Source organism: Vidua macroura, chromosome 13 (genome assembly GCF_024509145.1).
Source record: "Vidua macroura isolate BioBank_ID:100142 chromosome 13, ASM2450914v1, whole genome shotgun sequence".
NCBI classification, from domain to species: domain Eukaryota; kingdom Metazoa; phylum Chordata; class Aves; order Passeriformes; family Viduidae; genus Vidua; species Vidua macroura.
Window position 1 is genome coordinate 8203215 of NC_071583.1, and position 20618 is coordinate 8223832.

At 38.0% G+C, this 20618-nt stretch overlaps 1 protein-coding gene across 5 annotated transcripts in view; it reads left to right on the plus strand.

The window, feature by feature from the left end:
- Positions 1-20618, plus strand: part of FHIT (fragile histidine triad diadenosine triphosphatase) — a 525883-nt gene that overhangs the window by 132955 nt on the left and 372310 nt on the right. For all 5 annotated transcript variants that reach the window (XM_053989338.1, XM_053989336.1, XM_053989335.1 and 2 more), the window contains one exon: positions 2242-2363. In XM_053989338.1, coding sequence (XP_053845313.1) covers positions 2264-2363 — 100 coding nt within the window. In that variant the 5' untranslated portion in view covers positions 2242-2263. The remainder of the gene's footprint in view (positions 1-2241; positions 2364-20618) is intronic.

Here is a 20618-nt window from a genome sequence, read left to right on the forward strand (position 1 = left end):
CCTGGAAGACACAACAAGAAGTCATCAGTAGTACTTTGATTTTTGTCCATAGCATTTCCAGGTGCAAGGGCAGGTGGTACATTTGATTTTTCAGCTTCTGGAGACACCAGTTTACCATTTCCTCACCAGAGGGTAGTCCTGGCTATGGAATGTGTTTCTCTCCTTTGTCAGAAGCATTTCCTTGATCGCAGAGAGAACCATGTCTCTTTGCTGAAGTGTGTAAAAACATTCTTGCATGTTTTAATCAGAATGAAAATCCCCCATGGGAGGTTGCTGATGGACTGCTTAAGAGAAATGAGGCAGATTGATTGAAGGTCCTAATAGTTATTTTTTCAAGCATCAGCACAAGATAGCAGGTGTTTTCTCTGCTAAGCAGTTCTTCTAGTAGCTAAAGAGACTTGATTTTTGTATGTTGTCAACTTTCAAGTTTAATATATGCTAAGGGACACATCTCAGACACTTAATCTTCTGTTGTCTTTGTGTGGAAAAAAACATAGGACCTTTTCAAATCTTTGAAACAGGCATAGTTAAAATCTTCACTTTTCCATGGTCTGCTCAAGCATTTCCTTTCATCTGTGATTTTCAAAAATAAAACAAGACATGGTGCCTGCTTAGAAAATGTTTATTACATGGAAATGGAGTAATCTTATTTGTTACTGTATCTTATCTAAATATTAAGATTTATACATGTTTTTCTGGTGCAAACCCTGATTAGATGCAACTGCTGCCCTTAAATCAAGTTCTTCTGTGGAATCAGACCGCTACAAAGCCAGAAGTTCCTTTAGAAGAACAAGTATTTCTCAAAGACATTTACGAAGAGTGTGCACTTGGAGGGGGTTGTTATGTGTACTTTTTTTATGGGAGCAGGTACAAGTGTGTAGGCACAGTTTGTGGGGATTGGGAGTGGGGCTGGCCCAGCCTCACCCCCAATGGGTCCAGCTGTGAGAAGCAGGTGAGCAGCACTGACAGCAATGAGCCATGGAGTGCCCAGGGGCACTGACCAATCCCAAAGGGAACAGAGGGCACACAGGTGCCATGCATCAACATGAGGGTATAAAAGGTTCTGCTGAAGAACAAGGAGGGCAGATGCTTGCAGCCTTCTGAAGTGGTGTGCTGTTACTCTGTAAGGGTGGGTGCTTGAAGCCTTCAGATGAGGTGTGGTGTTACTCTGGGGGAATGCTTAAAGCTTTCTGAAATTGTGTGGTGATACTCTGTGTATTGTGGCTGTCTCAACAGTGATATATGCTGCAACATGAGTGGGATGATAAATCAGGATAAATCTCTTATATTAAGAACCAAGTTTAGGCCTTACTGTACATAGTAATCTTGCAAGAGAAGAACTGCAACAGAAGACCCTCCATGACTGTAGCAGTAGATTTCCCCGTCTCAGACAACATATGAAACTGAATTTCCTGATTAAGTCACTTGGTTCAGGCTGGGTAATGTGAGTATAATGCTTCCGATGCGTCTGGAGTATTGTCACATGAAATTTGTCATTTCTTCATTTTTCACCCTGCGGTACCTTAGATATTTCTGATTGAATTAAATACTTTAAATACTCTAGGGCTTAAAGACCTAAAATAGACACAGCTGGGACTGTGCCGTAGCTATTTAAGAGGGATTTTCATTCTTGTCACGAAGAGAGAAAATTTTAGTGAATGAAAGTGGAATTCTTTGAATTTCTATATGAGAAAATGTGGCAGTGATTGTCTTCACATTCCAGTTGTTCAAGCTAGAAAGTGTGGATGGAAAATGGCTAAATAAACTTTCTTCAATTTGCTAGTATTTCTTCAGTTGAGGTATTTAATGGAGAGACTAAGAAAATGTGGTTTTATTTCAAAAGTCCTGTGTGTACTGATTTGCATTGTGGCAGAAAAAATGTGAAATCCTATTTGTGCTTTTTGAAGAACATATGAACCAAATGTTTACAATGCAGGACAAATAAAAATGGGAGGAAGAAATTGCATTCCCTAGAATTTTGAAGCCCTGTGAAGATGATGAAAGAAGAGTTTAAGAAATTATATGTAAATTTTTTGCTTTGGAAAGAAGCCTTTTTCACCACTCCTTCAAAGACATGATCATTTTAAGGAAGATGAACAACCATTCCAAGACACCCAAAGCTTTGATGAGCCCAGGAGGCACTTTCTGCTAGAAGCTGCGTAGGCAGTTTGATTGTTTTATTCCTGTTCCTTGGAAAGGCAGAGTCAGTCCCTTAATTATCTTAACTATTGTCTCTTTCAGACCCTGAGGATCAACCCTGACCATGCTGAGATTCGGGCAGCACCTCATCAAGCCCTCGGTGGTGTTCCTGAGGACGGAGCTGTGCTTTGCCCTGGTGAACCGCAGGCCGGTGGTGCCAGGACGTATCCTTTCCATGGCGCTGCGCTCCTGGGAAAAGCAGGACACGCTCAGGGCGCGTGGAAGGCCGGGTAGGACGCGACACGGGTTTATTCCAAATCCAGGCACTGATGCTTGATCAGAAGATACTTGATCAGTGTTGCAGAACTGCCGAAAACAGTTGCTTAGCAACTGTGACCTTCGAGGTGAATTTCTATTGACCTTTTCACCATAGAAGATACATAAACAACCAGGTGCTACTAAAAGCATTTAAAAAGTCCATCGGAGGTGGTACTGTTTAAATTCCATATTATGCTAAATAACACATCCCGCTTCCCTTTTAATAATGTCACTTATTTCTAGATGTAACTTCTTTATGGAGGATTTTCAACTTTTCCTGGCTAAATGTACACCATTTGTCAAATGCCAGTAGAATTCTGTATGAAGTCTTTGAAGACTTTTTTTGGGGGGGGACAGATTGCTTTGATCAATTTAGGTGGGAATGGATTAAATAAACCATCTGTACAGTGCACACATTTCACAATGAAAATATGAAGCCTCACAGTGTAAGTAAAATTTTTGAGTTTGAAACTGTATTGTAACTTGATTATACAAGATGCTCAATGTACCTATTTGTCGTGCAGTGTGTTATTTTCCAGTCAAAATTCTCCTGCTCTGTGACTTGTGCTGATTTTAGTGGCTGAAAGTGCAATTTTTCAGAAATAATCAAGACTGATCACGTCTTCCATAGAGGTTCATGATAAAATTTTAGTAGGAGCTCAGGCAAAGAATGACTGTGTTTGGGAGAAAAAGGAAATTGTCTGGAGTTTATTGAAAATTTTCTTGTTAGTTTTGTAGTTTTATGTTGTTTCTTTCATAATTTAAAATCAAGTGAATTTTAATATATATTTTTAAACCCAAAAATGTATTTCCTCTAAAATATGGAATCTTCCTTTCCTCCCATCACTTCTGTAGATTATAATTGTTCAATATTGAATTTTCCTCTCCACCTATTTTGAATGGTGTTTGTGTGTACCAGAAGTCAGATCATGCAACGATGCACAGACTTCATACAAACTTTGAAGGTGTTATTGTCTCACCAATATATTTTAATGAATTTAATTAACAGGTTTTCTGATCATCAAGTTTCTGAAATTCCTGATGTAAATCCAAGGTGATTTACAGATTTGTCAGAACAAAAACCATTTTCAAAACTATATGAAGACAGTGCCACATCGATCACTGTGTGATGCAGGGCCTCTAAGTGCCTGAGCAGTTGCTGTATGCATTGTGTGGATCAGAGCATAAATAAACTGTTATCTGTTCTGTGAGTGCAGGTTTTAAAAACAATATTTGGCTATTTTTTAAAATTAATCAGTTAAGTGAACAATTGCATCTGTTGTTAAAAATAGAATATTTCAGATGAAGCATTCTTGTTTTAAAGTTTTGTGAGCACCTAGTAATGACAAGTTAAGGAGCCTATAAAACTTAATTATTACAAGATTCTTTTCTTCTTAAATAATTAAAGATTATAAACTCTTGTTGTATAATTATTGCAGACTTCTGGCAGATACATTTATTTGCTCAGGGTTTAGCTTTGTTATCCCATAATGAGTATTGCAGTGTATTTTATAGTGTCACATTGTTTTAATAGCTTGTGTTGTAATATATAATGTAGTCTTTGTTTCTCCATTGAATAAATGTTCAGGTAATAAAAACCCAACCCTTTTCCTGTCTCATTATAATAAGAAGAAATTAGGAGAGATCTTGATGTAAAGGCTAAAATACAGTATGTAAAATAGAGCAATTTGCAGTTGTAAGCCTTTTAAAGTGTCTGTATAATGCAGCATTCATCTTGAGACCTGGCAGTAAGAAGTGTATTCTCTTTGTTTTATTGCAATAATTTTATCTGCCTTGTCTTTGGCACACGTGTGACTTTTTTTTCTCAGTAGAAAATAAAATATTAATGTATGTGAATTAGAGAGACAAAGAAAATCAGTTTGAAAGCCAGATCACTCCAGGTGGTGGCTTTAATTAACTAGTAAGGTTGAAATTCCATCTTGAAACAGAACATAGGGTTGGAACTATGAATTTGCAGTAATAGTTTTAAAATAAAACAATTCTTCAGGAAAAAGTCTGCCACAATGGCCTTGTGGAGTTCAGTGTGACTTGAACAGACTTGTTCACTTAACACATTGCAAAGTTTTGTTTTGTTTATTTTGAGCTGCCAATCCTGTGAATTTAGCTTGGCATTTGAAAGGCAAATTGTGCTAACAGTCCAAAATTAGGTAGAGTAAGAATACAGTATTTATGGTAAGGAAAGGGTTCTCCTGTTCCTGGACAGATGTGCCTCATTTTCCCCAGCATTAGGCTTCTGCCCAGTGTGGGAGCACTGAGTTCACAGACTCAGGAACCTGTTTGTACTGGGGCCCGTTTGAGTGATTACTGCAGATTCTTGGATAGGAAGGTGCTGGGTACTTATTATTGAGTAAGGGATATCCAGCATTAAACTGGAATCTTCAGTGTGCAAGCCACAATGTGCACATTTGTGGGCCAGTGGGAAACATTGACCTCTTCTGGCACAAGGAGACAGAGGAGAGCTGGTGGGTGGTCAGGGTGCAGGATTAGTGCCTGTTCCCCTCAGGACATCCAGTCCCTTTGCTGTCACCTAGCAGGCAAAGACTCGGAGCTGTCGGACCACAGGCTGTCTGGAGACATTGTCACTTAACACCTGTAATAACAAGGGGTCTGTATTTACTCTGCTCTTGCCTTCTCCTCGTCTGATATCAGAGCAGAAGGCACCTGGCATTGGGGACGGTGTTGATTAATGAGATGCTGGGTTTTGGGGTGTACTTTTATGATGACTTTCTGGCATTGTTGCAGAGCCAAGAGTCTGAGTGGGAGCACAAATACTGTTATTCAGTGCACATCTGGGCTGTCAGCTTGGGAGTGGGGAGGAGGTAGCTGGGTATTCTGGAAGCTTGCTGGGATACCCTTATACAGGCACCCATCTCCTTTTTTACAAGGGTCCTTGTTTCCTCTCTGTTCTGTCAGCTTGCTGCCTTGCAGAGGGTGATTGTGAAAAGCAGTCACTTGTGGCTCCCTTGAACAGCTCTGTGGTTGTTTTGGAGGAGGCAGCTATTCAATAGCTGGGGCAGTGCAGGGATGTGTCTGCAGTCAGCAAATGCATTGTTTCTGTCACACAAAAGGCACAAGATGAACTGAATCAGCTCATGCAAACAGCATGAGCTCAGCTTCTCCTTGGCTTCTTGCTTGAATTACTTCATTCAGAACCTTGCTGCTTCCATAGTTCCATAGAGCAGAACTGTGATGCTGTTTTAAACAAATTCCATCTGCTCTTTGACATGGACTTTTTGTGCTTTAATACGGCAACAAATACCTGGTGACTGACCTACCATTTTATTGATGTTTTCTTAGCCCTTCACCAGAGCTTTACATGATTTTGCTCACATCTTCAATAAATACGAACTGGTTTTTATCACTGCCTTTCTCATGGTGTTGTGCAGGGTACTTGTTTTCATCTTGTGTTAAATATGAAAAATGAATTTCAACATTAGCAAAATCCATTTGAGGAGTAGGACTTTTTATTATAAATAAAATTATTCATTAGTTATGTCCATTTTTTTTCAGCAGACAAGGTATTGATCTTTAGATTTGTGTTCAGGATGCCATAAGAGCTAGCACAAAAGGAACACAGCAACATTTGTAAATTGATTGAATGCAATATGTAATGACAGAGACAAACAGCAGATCTATGGCAATACTACATTATACAAAGCATTTTTCAGCAGTTTATTGAATTGGTTTTTAAAAGGAACAGTCTTTCCAGCTGGGAACAGCAAACTGAGGGTTATTGGGACCAAGTAATTTTATAGAAATTTGTGGACACTTTGGCTCCCTTACTAAGGACACGTGTGTGTGTAATAAATTAGAATAAACACTTTACAACAACTTTTCATATGGGATTGATATTGAAAAGGTTTTTCCATCTGAAAAAAACCAACAAAACGGAAACAAAGAAAGAAGGCTGTTTAACTGTTATATACTGAATTTTGCTGGACTATTTTGTACTGCTCTTTTCATAGATATCTAAGTTTTCCCACCAGGAACTATTCTGTTTGTGGGGAATAGACAATGTATAAACCCCCAAAGCATATGATGTTTTCTGGCACCTTCATCCCTACATGGAGGTAATGGTCATTATTTGTTGCTGAGGCCGTGTGCTGTTCTGTGAGTTGCTGCTGCTTGTTCCTGTTATTAATGAGCAGAGAAAACATTCGTTGAACCAGATGCTCCCTTCAAAGCCTGCTTACACCCCGAGCTGCAGTGTAATTGGTCTGCTGCAGGGGTGGGACGGGATCCAGGGTCAGGCAATGTGAGAGCAGCATCTGCTCTGCTGCACAGTTTGTCTGGCATGGAGCTCCCTGTCATCTGCTGTCACAACGGCTCTATTGCTTCAGACTGATGTTTTCTGTAGTGCCACAAATATTTTCCTAATGCTTTCCTTAAAAGTTTTGCAGTTAAAAAGAAATGGTCTTTTAGAATTATTATTGTTACTTAATATATTTTCAAAGTAATTTTCATTTAGTTACAGACCTGACAGAATTTTCACTGAAGGTAGCACACTAGAAAGAAGAGTAGTCTCTCACAAGTTTGGTTGAAAACCATGGTATTTATCTTGTACATGAAATTTTAATTCTTCATAAACTTACAGAATTGCTGTTATGATTTTATTTGTACATTACACACTTATCTATATCTATGCTCTGTAAGTATGAATTTTATGGGTTTCAGCCTAAGTAAATGTTAATATTTACCATAAAACTAAGATTAAGAAAATAAAATTCAGTTATATTGCAGAATATATGTTTATATCTACATATTCCAATAATGTACACTGCATGTTTGCAACAACTTTGTTTGAGATATCTAATCTTGTAGGAAAGTACTCTTTTCTTTAGTGCTCATTACAGAAGCTTCCTATACATTACTACTGTTATTAGTTTGTTTAGCACAATTCTAAGGAGCAGTCATGTTCCATTTAGCTCTTTAGCAAAGAGTTAAAAATAAAAGGGTTTGGTAAAGACTTTGTAATTTAAATAGGAGACTGGAGATGCAAGGGAATCACAATGGAGACGTCAAAATGTTGTTTGGTACAATAAGGCCTGGACTACTTACCTGAATTTTTCAAAATGTGTAATAACTCTAGAAGAGGAGGGCATTAGGAAGAGGATGCAGTTCCTTTGCTGGTGCAGCAAAGACCTCCTGAGTGGGAAGAACTGATATAAATGATGCATCTTATTTGCAAATGGGGGAAAGTATAGAATATACCTCTTCATCAGAAATGCAGAGGAAATTCAGACTTTGTGTATTGTAAGTATCTGGAGCTGTTGTGTATTGGTGAAAATTCCTGATTTTTTTTACCCCAGATCCCAAATAAAGCTGTTCCCTGGCTCTTCCTTACTGATCCCTCAAGTAGGATTTATAAAAGCCTTATAATGTTTACTTGCACAAATGAGTGTAAGAAAAACAGTTCCTATGCTTAATAACTTTCAGCAAAATTCAGCTGTGTTGTAAAGAGGACAAGGAGTGGGACTGTGCCCTTGGCAGCACCAAGCCAACAGAGCAGCTTTGCTGTACTCTCCAGGTCCCTTCTGGGAAAAGGGCTCTCCTCCAACAGCCCAAAGAACGGCTGATCCGCTCTGTGTATGCAAACCACTTGAACTTGCTGGTGATAGAGGCCAGTTAATTATCTCAGGGCTGGAGTCATTTTGTTTGCAGTCTACAAACAAAAGGATGGTGTTTGACTCGCATTAAGAAACGCTGCTTCTGAAGATAAGAGATTCAGGGCTCTGTGCACAAAGGCTTGTCTGTATGACTTATTTGTGGGGATGGAGTTCAACTGTCTCATTTGGTCTGATAAAAATGCTTTCTCTCCCTTCAAATCTTGTCTTGCTTGGAAGGTGCTGACTGTTGAAAGAGGATGTCCTTCACCATAAGGATATACAATTCTGTTTGCATTGTTATAGTTGCATTAATATACCGGTACTGATGAAAATCCCATTTTAAATATTTTGTGCCAGTATTGTAAATAGAAAGGAAAAAAAATGAAAGCAGTGTGATCAGAAGTATTTTTTGCCTATTTGCAAATGTAGTAAATTACCAGTTAAATCACTTATTTACATGTATTCACCAGATTAGTGGTAAGAATTTCTCAGGCTGTAGCACAACCTACGTTGGAAGAGGTGTTAGAAAAGCTGTGTAAGGCCACATAAGGGAGAGCCAGAGGCTCCTAGGTTGGAGCCTGTGGCATCTTACCAGGGCTGTGGAGAGCAAGGAATCTCTTATTAGCACGTGTTGAACCAACCTTCAACCCTGACTGTGTGGAGACTGAGATCTCTGGGCTTGGAAGCAGTGAGATAGTAGGTTGGATTTATACAACTAAATTTCTTGACTACATTACTAACAAATACTAAAATTCAGCTGAAAAATTCCAATTCCATTTTTGTCTAATGGCTTTTATTCACCTGTTTTTCATCATCATTGATTGGAACTTATAAATGGCTTAGACCACATTATGCATTAACCTCTCTACTGCTTTGTGTGTTTTGGGGACACTCACTGTCCAGTTCTGAAGGTGTGTTAGTAATGTGTGTCTTCTAAAAGTGAAACTGCTTGTCCTTATGAGCTCCAGGGACATGAAGAAGGGCTCCTGTTTTGTCATGTTTACCCTCGTTATCAATTTTCAAAGCATACTACAACTGTAACTTCAAAGTAACGGGAGTGAATCTCCTTTGAGGTTTCTGTCATTGGGGTGACAGAAATGCTTGGTAAAAGACTTCATTTTAGCATAGCAAGAACCTGGCTAGATGTTTAGTGAGAGAAGCCTCAATCTAAGGAGCTGGAAGAAGTCAAGCTTAAAAAGAAGAGCAAAGCAATGTGGAAGGATATGAAATTAAGTGGTAGCAAACTTTTGTATGAAAAGTGGCAGGGATACTAAGGAAGGACTCAGGAAACATTAAATGTTTCCTTTGAGGTTTAACACAGTAATGGGCATTCTTGTTTAAAAAACTGTGAAGTCCTGTGTATCTTGCCACTCTCTGCAACTACCTGAAAGGAGGTTGTAGGGAGGTGGAGATCAGTGTCTTCTCCCAAGGAGCAAGAAATAGGACAGAGTAGTGGCCTGAAGTTGTTCTGAGGGGGGGTTACATTGGACATTAGGAAAAAAGTATTTGTCAGACGGGTTGCCCAGCCCTGGCACAGCTGCCCGGTGCAGTGGAGGGGTCGCCATCCCTGGGGGGATTTAAATGACGTGTGGATGTGGCACTTGGGTACATGGGTTAGTGGTGGCCTTGGCAGTGTTGAGTAAAGGGTTGGACTTCAAGGGCTTTCCCAACCTAACCCATTCTATGATCCTAAAAATAATGAATGCTTTTAGTCCAGCAGTTACTTGCTAGTCTAGTAGAGAGCAAATTTGTAATTGGTGTGTTTATTGAACAAACATGTAATTTTATCTCTTTTATCATATCAGTAAAACCCAAGTAAACAAATGGATGATAGATAACAAATATGAAGGAGGTGTCTGCTGCTGTTGCACTTTTGACACTACAGAAAATTTATGTACTTGCATAAGTAGCAGATAACCACAAGCTTTGCATTCAAATTCCACTTACTGTGAACTTCAGAAAAGAAAGGAGTACAAAAAAGTTTTTTTCCTCAGTATATAACTGGATTTAAGTTCAGGTTTTTTTACTTGTTTAAGTGGTTTCTGACTAATGAAGGAGATGACAGTTACAAGTACTCCTGTTACAGTTTGTGCACCTTCTGTCCTCAATATAGCCATTGCAAAGTGATATGCAGCACACACACAGTTAACCAAGTCTGGGCAAGCTATTGCATGACTTGCTCCTACAGCAGAATATAATTAAAAGAGATGATTGGAATACATGGTTATTCATAATAGATGTCACACAATTACCATAAGTAATGCAATACATGCAAAATCTCCATTTGTAATGAGAATAGATTTGCTGGAAAGTCAATTGGAAATTTCATTTATTGCTTATTGTTTCCAGCATATTGGGCTATTTTGTGCTACTCAGTGTAATACAACTATGTGCTTTCTTCAGGAACACATTTTTGAGAGGAATCTGGCATGAACTTCCTATTGCAACTCCTGAGAGGAGATCCAGTGATCCAATGTTAATCTGTCATCTCTTCTTGCTGTGAAGATTTTTCTGTTGAAACATACATTAATATTCCTTGATGTACCATAATTATAATCTAAAGAAGATTTTTTTTTGTACTTCTTATATTTTGAGGACTTCTATCATGGTTTAACCCTAGTCAACAACTTATCACCACATAGCCACCTTCTTGTTCCCCTGCAGCAGGAAGAGAGAGAGAATTGGAAGGATAAAAATAAGAAAACAGTGTTAGGTATAAAGACAGTTTAACATGTAAAGCACAAGCTGCTTACATGAGCAAAACAAACCAAGAAATTAACTCTCTGCTTCCCATGGCCATCCCCAGGAGAGCAGGGCCCCATCACATGGAACAGTTTGAACACCCCTTTGCTTCCTTCTTCCTCCCATACTTTCTTCAGTTTCCTTCTCCTTCCCTTAGCTCTATATGCTGACCATGACACCTCATGGCCTGGGATATCCTGTGGGTCAGTTGGGATCAGCTGTGTCCTCTCCCAGCTCCTTGTGCCACCCCCACAAGGTGGGGTGAGGAGCAGCAAAGCAACAGTGAAAACATCCCTGAGTTGTCAATGCTGTTTCCAGCACAAATCCCAAACTGCCCCATAGCACCCCAGCCCAAAGCGGTAAAACCTTCAGCAGCCAAGAGGGGAGTAAAGGACGTGCCATGTACATGAGAAATAAGCAGGAATGCTCCCTAAACATACCGGAATGAAGGAACAGGCCACTGTGCTGTGCCATCCTAGTGCCTTCTCCAGGGCATAGAGTGATCTATATTTCTTCAGACTGCCTGGTGTAGGGGTTAGTCTTTTGAGGGTAAAGCCAATTTACTGTGTTCCCTCAATGAGTGCAGGTGTAGAGATCTGGAGAGAGTCCAGTTACCAATACAGATTTCTTCAGATGCTACTTAAGGAAAATCTTGAGCACAATTGCTTTGCTTTGATACAATACTAGACTTCCACATGCCTGTGTAAAATAGCTTGAGTTTTGAGATGCAATGCCTCAAGTCTGTGGGGCTTCAGCTCTTCTGGCTTCTATTGTGTTTAGGTAGGGTGAAGTCCTTCCCTCCCTGGTGTCCTCCTCTCTACTGCACAGCACAGGTAACTCATACCCAATGCTGTGCTTTCCCCCACTGGCTGCTCCAGAGGGGAGCGCGTACAGGGTCTCCCACCTTCTGTGTGTCCAAAGGTGCTCACCTGTGCTCCTTCTTTTGTTCAGGGAATGTTTTCCTCTGTGGATTGAAGTGATAATTGAGACTATCAAGTACAGTGATTCCAAAAGGCACCATAATTGCTTTGCAGAGCTTCAGCGGAGGGTCAAGCACCTTCTCTGAGCAGGTAATTGGGTAAATTATGTTTTAGTAAGTTGTCTTGAGTTAAGTTAGATACCAACATAGCAGACAATGGAGGCTTTGTTGTAAAATGAGGCTACAGTAGGAACTGGAGTGCATAATTCATGGATACAGATGTATTTCACTTTATCACTCATACCATATCTGGGTTTCTAAGGCTGCACAAGTGTGCATAGTCTGCTATTCATTTGCTAATGTGTTTTACTTGTGCTGCTCCTTGTAACCTGCTGACTTCCACTGCTTCTAATCAAAACATGAAACCCTCAGCATCTCCCAGTGATCTCTCTTGAGAAAATGTTCGTATTGTACAATAAAAGTTGAATATTCTCCTTCTGATGCTCCAGTGTAACATTGTACTGCATTTAGATGAGTGATCTCTCTAAGAGGCTGCCTAAGAGCTGTTGCTTTTAGTTCAGGATTCGATGATCTTTTCCTGTTAGTAATTGGGAATGTATTGAGGTGGCTTGTTGCTGTTTGCTTCATAGAATTAGAAATTGTGTGCAATGAGTATGAGTTTAAGTAGGTAAATTTGGAAATTCTGCTTTTTGTTGGTCTGATGAACTTTGTGTATCAGAATACAAGATTTTGCTCCAATGTGTATGCAAAAATGGAACTATTTACGAACATATTTTAAAAATGTGTCATTGTTTCATTCAGTATTTCTTTTTCTGTCACTCCCACGTAGAATTTGCCTGGTTGTTGAGAAAATATATGATACAGATTATATATTTAAATTATGTTATAGAAATGAACATTGCTAGAACTCAGGCACTGTGAGCACATATTGCAGGAATGCTTTCTTAGGCTCAGTTTAGTTAATGATGTTTTAGTTGGGTAAAGCATAACTAATTTGGGATTTAATTCACTTTGCTACCTTCATACACCAAAGATAAAGGTGAGGAAAAAATACTGTGAGCACATTGCTCAGTAAATAAACTGCATTCCTGGCTGAGAAGAATCCTAGAGCACAACTGTGGAGACATTACATTTCTGGTGACACTATTGAGTTCAAAATCATGTGTGATTTGGGGAGCGAGAGGAAGAAGGGAGAATTAGAAAAAGGGGAAACAGGTTTATATATATGGGAACAAATTTTTCAGTAATAAAAGTCTTAGATTAACAATGGCATTAATAAGAGCTATAGCTGTAAATCTGAATCTGGTTTTTTTTTTTTTTAATATTTAGAGTAAACTTTGTGACTGAAACAAATTGCTGGAGATGAGGAACATTTGTTATCTGGTACTTTGAAATCAAGATTGAAATTCTCTTTAAGATTAATAAGAATCTAATATCTGTATGGAGGAATGATAATGGAATCTGGGTTGACATGGAGGAATTGAGAATAATTTCTCTTTTTCTCTCACTCACTGACTGATGTGGACTGTTAGTGGGACAACAATGAGCTGTGACAATTTTTGCCATTCTCAAGCCTTCAAAATGGAATTTCATCTTCTTTAAAAGAAAGATTGATATAAAAAGGAAGGGAAAAAGGTGTGTTAGGAAATGAAGTCAAGATAATTGGATAAGCTTTCAAAGGAGAGGTGCATCTTACTGCTGAAGGGGTATCATTTAAATTTGAAAATAGGAATGGAGAATTACAAATAAAGCAGCTTTAATAACCTCTTAACCTCATATTTCTGCCAGAAGCTTGAAAGGGAATGTAAAGTTACTCTGTTTCTAAATATCTGTTAATAGCTAATTAGAATTTGTTAAAATTCTGCATAACTCATATATTAGTGATTGTATTTCTATACATTTTAACACTTAACTTCTGTGAATTGCATTCATTTTAGGGCAAAATTCAATTAATTTGAACTGCACCTGAAAAAAAAGTCTGATGTTTTGGGTTTTTAACTGCCTGATCATGAGAACATAGCAGGGCACCTCTGCCAAGCTTTACCTGCCTGTTGAGTGTTTGGTGCAAGCACCACTAGCAATGCTGCAAACAATCTAATGCTTTCTTGTTAGAGCCAATTACCTCCTGTCTCGGTGTTCTGTAGAAAACTTTGGCATATTTGCAAAATGAAATTGCGTGTTCTTCCCCCTGCCAATTACTTTAGCTCCAGGTAGTGCAAATTAAAGACAAAATGAAGGCAAACTTTTAAATTCAATTTGCATAGCTCTGTTATGGTGGGGAGAAATTATGTTGAGAGTGAAAACTGTAAACATTTTGAAACAGGTAAAATGTATTTTTCAGATGACTCTCCTTAAGAAATTTTAGTGTGATTCTTGAGACATGGCTGCTTACACTGAGAAGCAGAGGAACTAGTAGAGTATTGCAAAAAAAGTGGGTTTTTTTGGCTGTGGTTTTTTTTCTGCAGTCATTTTGAGTGAATGCAAAACATGGAATTGCCACCCTTCTTAGGTAATGAGAAGATTTTCAGGATAAAAAAAGGAAAGCTACTTAATTAGTATCCAGTCATGTGGAAGGATACTAATGACATTTCTGCTCAATTAATGTTTGCTTACTATGACCCTATCAATATTAATAAAATAAGTTCTACTTGCTTGTCTTTCAAAAAAACCCTGAATTTGACCTGGAGAAAATTCATCAAAAAAATATTGCGGAGTTGTAAATTTCTATTTTTATCAGCAATGTTAATGGAGTGCTGCTGACTTAACATAATATTTTGCTGAGGCTATTTTAGCTTAGAAAACAATGCTTTTTTGCTCATGTTCCTTAACAAAATAAAATTAAATGCATCTAGTATCAATTATGACTTATTTATATATACCTGTGGTATTGAATGAATTTTTTAATGTGGAGAAACATCCTTCCTACATGAAAGTTTGATGTTAAAAGAAAGGACACGATGGTTTTACAACAATGATTACGTCTTTATATGCAAATCTTAAGCTTGTTTGACCCATTTTTAAACTGGAGGGACACAAAATGTCAAGAGGAGGGGTTTTTTTCTGTGTATGTGAATGATAATCTTAATCCAAACCTCCAGCAAAAGTCCAGGTCAGGATTTATTCATCCTTAAACAAGAAAAATCTCATCCATTTATTTGGCATTCATAGCAGCATTGCTTGTTTTACTGGAACCTTGATGTGTGGTGTGGATTATTTATTCTTGTTGAGGACTGGTTTTTAACATTCCTTGGTGTTTTAGAAGCCCATGGATTTATCTGCTCATTTGTATCTGTCCAGTGCTTACAGTGTAGCAGACAGTCTGCAAAACTGACTGCTAAAACCAGGGGTATTTTTGTGTTCAAATTAAACAGGTGATTTTATGTACCCGCCATAGGTAAGAATTGAGAGAATGATATGTGGGATCTATTTGGAAATATAATGGGGTTTGATCTTCCTAATTCAAACACCAGCACACATAATAATGAGTATTTTGCTATGAAACAGATGGAAAGAATCTGTCAATACTAAATGAAAGGCTAAAAGAAATACTATTTTAAATAAGCAGTAAAAATGCAAGGTCCTCTTCTGTGCAATGGTTAGATGGCTGTTGCACCTATGTATTCCAAAAATCTACTGCTTTTAGAGATATTGTTCTATTTATTCTACATGGGGGCATGGTGAGGGAGCAGGGGAAAGGCAGTGGTGTGCAATCCAGCTTTGAGTCTCTTCTCAGATCCCCCTTGATCTTTAACCATCACAGTGATGGTACCTGAATGAATTTAACTTTGTACCTCAGCTAAAGTGTTGTCCATAGGGGATCATTTTATATTGCCTGCAAGATATCAGAGTAAAGAAAATAATGTGATTTGATACCTGTGTTTTGTCACGATTGAAAAGGCACAGAGAGATGCTCTATTTGTCTTTTTAAATAATGGAAGTTGAACCAAGATTGTCGTCTGATCTGTCAGAGGATTCAGCAGCAATAACTATCTACCACCTTATTACTTCTCCTTCCCTTTTTAAACTTTTTAATCTTTGCAAGAAAAATTGTCAACTGTGGTAGATCTCCAGTGTTTGTTGTGCCCATTTACTGCATGACATAAGGATAGGTTCTTACTTCTAAAGCCTATTTCCTGGGTTGGTGATTTTGTGAGGAGATGACAGTGTTCTCACCGGTCAGACACCTCCTGTGTTCCTTATCCGTTCAGGTTTGAGGAGAAAAAACAGTAATTTACCAAATCCATGCTCTTTATCCCTGTGGGTTTGAAGAGAGAAAAATCATGATTTATCTAATCTGATTCTGGTTTTAATTTGTATTTTGGTTTAAAATGGTATTTAAGGCTTTTTCTGCCATATGTATTTGGTGGCTTTGATTTTTCAAAGCCATTGCTGAGATGATGTGTTGTAGGATGTTGTGGGTCTCCTTTGATAATTGTTTCCACTCGTAGGCAGGAGCCATTTCATTAACTCTAAAAGATCTATATTTGTCCTGCCTAGAAAGATGTGCATACTTGTTATTCTTAACACTGTACCAGTTATCAGTAGTCACAGACTGACCAAAATTGTTAATTTCTATGTACAAGGGGTAGAAGATAGCTTTAAGAGTAAGATACTCTGAAACGTAAGGAATTTGAGAATATTTCCCATCTGGAATTCACATATTTGGGAACATGTGACCATTAAAAATATGCATTTGCAAATGTTTTATTTAAAAACTAAAAATACCACTACAAATACTGAACAGAAAAGGAAGAGAAACTGTGGAGGTTCTGTGTTTCTCATGACAGACAGTGGACCTTTGACTGTCCCACTATTGCAGGGCTGAGGAGGTTCCCTGTGAGTTCCTTGTCCCATTGTCCTTATTCCTTGTATTGGAGTGCAGTGAAAGCCAGCAGACTCATCTAAAACTAATGTTATTCCAAATCTTGAATCTAATTTTTGTTGTTTGTCAGTTGTGCTGCTGCACTCTGCAAAGCCTCTGCTGTCAGAGCCACAGAATTCTGAATATCTGTTTAAGAAGGTCCTTTGTGATATCCTAATTATAGTCCATGACAGCCTTGTTTTATTCAGTAAAATAATGAAACGGAAAACTTCCAAAATTAGTTTTAATATAAACACATATTATATGCAACACAGTGATAAACCTCATGAAAGTGCCATTCCCATTGAGTAATTAAATATCATTACCTGTAGTGACTGCTGGATTGTCTGTTGTTTGTTAAGGAAAGGGAAGCATAAGTGTGCTGCCTATACTGAAAGCAATTCAATTTGCCCAGTTAGCAGCAAGGTTTAAGATTGATTTCAATTTCATGATTCATCTCATGATATTAGTTGTTTTGTGCGTTTTGATGTAAAAATATTAGCCCTAAAATGTTTTTTATTTTATATTGTTGAGGCTTAAATTAACTCTAAAAGTTGCTATGCAAATTCAGTTGAAAATTAAGTTTAAAATATCCGTTCCATATGAAAAAAAAAAAGGCAGTCATCATCTTTCTGTCCTCCTCCTTGGAGTTCTGGGCACACTGAATGCTGAGGATGTGACACAGGCTGCTGCTTTCTTTAGGGCTTCAAATCTGCTCTGTTAGACACTGAATCCCAGGGCCTGGCCTTCACCACTCTGCAGGATTTGGTAATAAGGATGTGATGATGCATTTGGCACTAACAAAAGGAAGTAGAGAAGTAATTAATTAGGTTTGACTCTGCAGATGACAGTGTAGCTCAGATCACTTCAGACTATAAAAATACCACAAAGGAAAGACATTTGGAAGTAGTTTCCAATAAGTGGGAAAATGTCTTCTTTAGTGGAAAATAATTTTAATGAAGCTGGAGAAACAGTAGGGAGTAACTCAGAAACTGGTAGACTCTTTATTCCCAGTTCCCTCCAATATCTTTTGGCGGCTATCAGAGATTTGGAACAGTGAAGAATAGGTAATGTGAAGGAAAACAATATTTTTTCCCAGTTCTTCAGAAAGCAAAGAAAGATAATTAAACTCTTTAGATCAGCTAGTCGTATATGATGGCAGTTCTTTACTCAATTAAAATGTCTCTATTTATTGTCCAAAGCTGTACTGGTTTAGTTGTTTCAGCTGTAAGTTAGGGATGCCAACAGACACACATTGCTCTGTGAACAATGATGGACTCATATGGAGAAGGAAACCCTATAATTTACTCAGGTACTGTTCAACAGGATTCTTGAATTTTGCTGAACTTCTCCAGTTTCATACATGACTGAGTTGATTTTGATTACTTAAAAGCACATTGCCCATCAGTGGTTCAAGCTAGATGAAGAACTGAAGAACATAACTGCTGTAATCTAATGAATTCTTTTCTTTTCCCATATGTAAAATACTGTAATAAATTAACAACAATCTGATAAAAAGGCTGGTTTAGTCTTTTAATATTAGACTAAGAGACTCTTTTCAGAAGTAGCCAATTTGTAGCTAAGAGGAAAGCTGGATTTTAGTAAGGCTTTTGTAATCTGGTAAAATATAATAATCAAAAAAAGATTTTGTCCTTACTTGTACTTTTTGCAGATTTTAAACATACCTTTCCTGGTATTAATCTTCCCATTTCTTTGCCTATTGTGTATGTGTCGCATTTAGAAGATTGTGGTGGAAAGGGGATTCTTAATAAAGTCACAAGGACTATGATTTCTTAAAGGGTCCACTTAAATCAATAAATAGCTACTGATAACTGCTTAATGGCTGTCTAAGAACCTCTTACTGTTTTTCTTGGCAATTGTTTTTTGGGAGAAAAAAAAGTTGTATTCATGAAAAGCAAGTCTTTTAGATTACTTCCTGTAGTAGTTTGGTAGTAAGTGTTTACACTGATAAGCTGGGCTGCGTGTAGTGTTTTGTAATGTTAGGTATCAATAAAATAGAACTCTTTTAACTCCACAGCTGAATATGGTTCTTTCATTTTTCTGATGTTGGTTTTTATCCACTGCAGCAGATTTTGAGTTGTGTTCAGGTAAACTTTAAATCATTGCTTTCAAGAAAAGGAAAATATTACTGATAACAAATTTCCTTGCATAAATGCTACATTTTTATTTTGGATCCAGACACCTTTAGTCAGCAGTTTCCTGGGTCAATTATGTCTCAGTGTTTGAGCCCTTGTTAGGATCACTAAGTAACCCATAGGACCAGCAGATAATAAGATAAACTTTGTGAGCAAAGAATGTGGTGTTTTTAGGTGTATCAGGTGAACTTGTCTTCACATCAGGATTTGCTAGAGCTGAAGAACTACTGTTTGAAGTTTCAATATATTTCTTTGTCACAAGCAAATATTTAAAATCACGATCTTTCTTTTAAATGGAGATGCATCACACAGACTCTAAAATCTAAATGATATGTGCTAGTTTAATTTGGAAGTATAATTAAGGTGTATAATGTCATTTAACTGTTTAATGAACTCTGTATAATATAATGGAATACAAATATTTGACCTTCCTGACAGTGACTGATGGATTGAAGTTGCACAGCATGATATCATTAGAATGTCAAATAACATCATTATTCATGATTATCAGGAATTATTCAGGTGAAATGGCAAATGTAATAGAAAGCTATTATTTTTGTGGGGGCCGCAGATTGACTTTCTTTGTCAGTATCAGTCTTTTGATGATACAGGGGGAAGATACTCAGATTTATTGAGCTACAAAGAATTAATGTAATAGGTTAAACAAATGTCAGTAATATCAGAAAAGTACTTTCCGTAGGTCATGTCATGTATTAAGTGCCTAAGAGTAACTACTAGAGGTAATGTTTTAAGTTCTGCTTTTACTTCTGCTACAAATTAAAGCCATCTTTAGATTACAGGTGTTTGCAGTATAAAAATATATCAATAACCACTATTTTCTGGCTGATATTTTTGATCAGCAGAAAGGAAAAATGCCATACAGCCTTTACAGTAGAACTGCAATTTCACCCTCTGTTCTCAGAGGCCTACATTTGAAGCCCAGACTTTTGTTCTCAGAGAATTTAAGCTGAAATCACAACAAGGTGTTTTTCCGTCACTTACACGCTCAGGGAGTTGATGGCCTGGGTCAGGAAGTACCATGAACTTGGAACACTCAAGTGCCTAAAGCTGAGCACACACTTCTGCAGTTTGTTGAATTATGGCCTATAGAAATAAATGCTGAGTAACCTCTTTTAATTTTGGATAATTAAGATTTTAAACCTGAGACATGAGTGTGCTGTGAAAGTGCATTTTGCCTGTTGGGACAAAAACTGTAACAATGTTTAATGATGGGCTTTCTGCTGAATGTGAGTCATGCCAAAGGTTATGTTTTGGCCCTGACCTGCAGATACCAACCATGCTGTTCTCTCCAGTGGGAAGTGGCTCAAGAAGGAGCTGAAGGAGCAGCTGCTGTTTGCAGTGAAAACAGGATGAAGTTGCAAATTATTTAACTGACTACACAGAACAGGCAATTTTCTCAGGACTCCTGGAATTTCTGTAGAGTTTGGGTGGTGGTGGTGCCTACAATGAGTATTTAATTTATAACTTGGCTTTTATTCCTAAGAGGTGATCCAGGGACAGGTCATGGTATGGGCAAGGGCAGAGAAAACAGTGATCAGGGAAGCTGTGTGGTGCTGGCTGCATGATGTGCTGTAAAAGCTCACACATTAATGTCATTTTAGTGTTGAGACAGTCATTTAGTGTTGAGCCTTGCCTTGGGGTTAGATGTTAGGTGTTGGTAGTTTAGTTAGGGATAGGTGGCCCTACTCACTTCCTAGCACAAGCACTTCTGTGCTCTGAAGCTTTAAAAATATGAATGACCATTGTGGATGGCTAAGACTAACCACCCTCCTGATTTCTATAGCTGCCTAGGTAAACACATGCTGTCCAAAGAT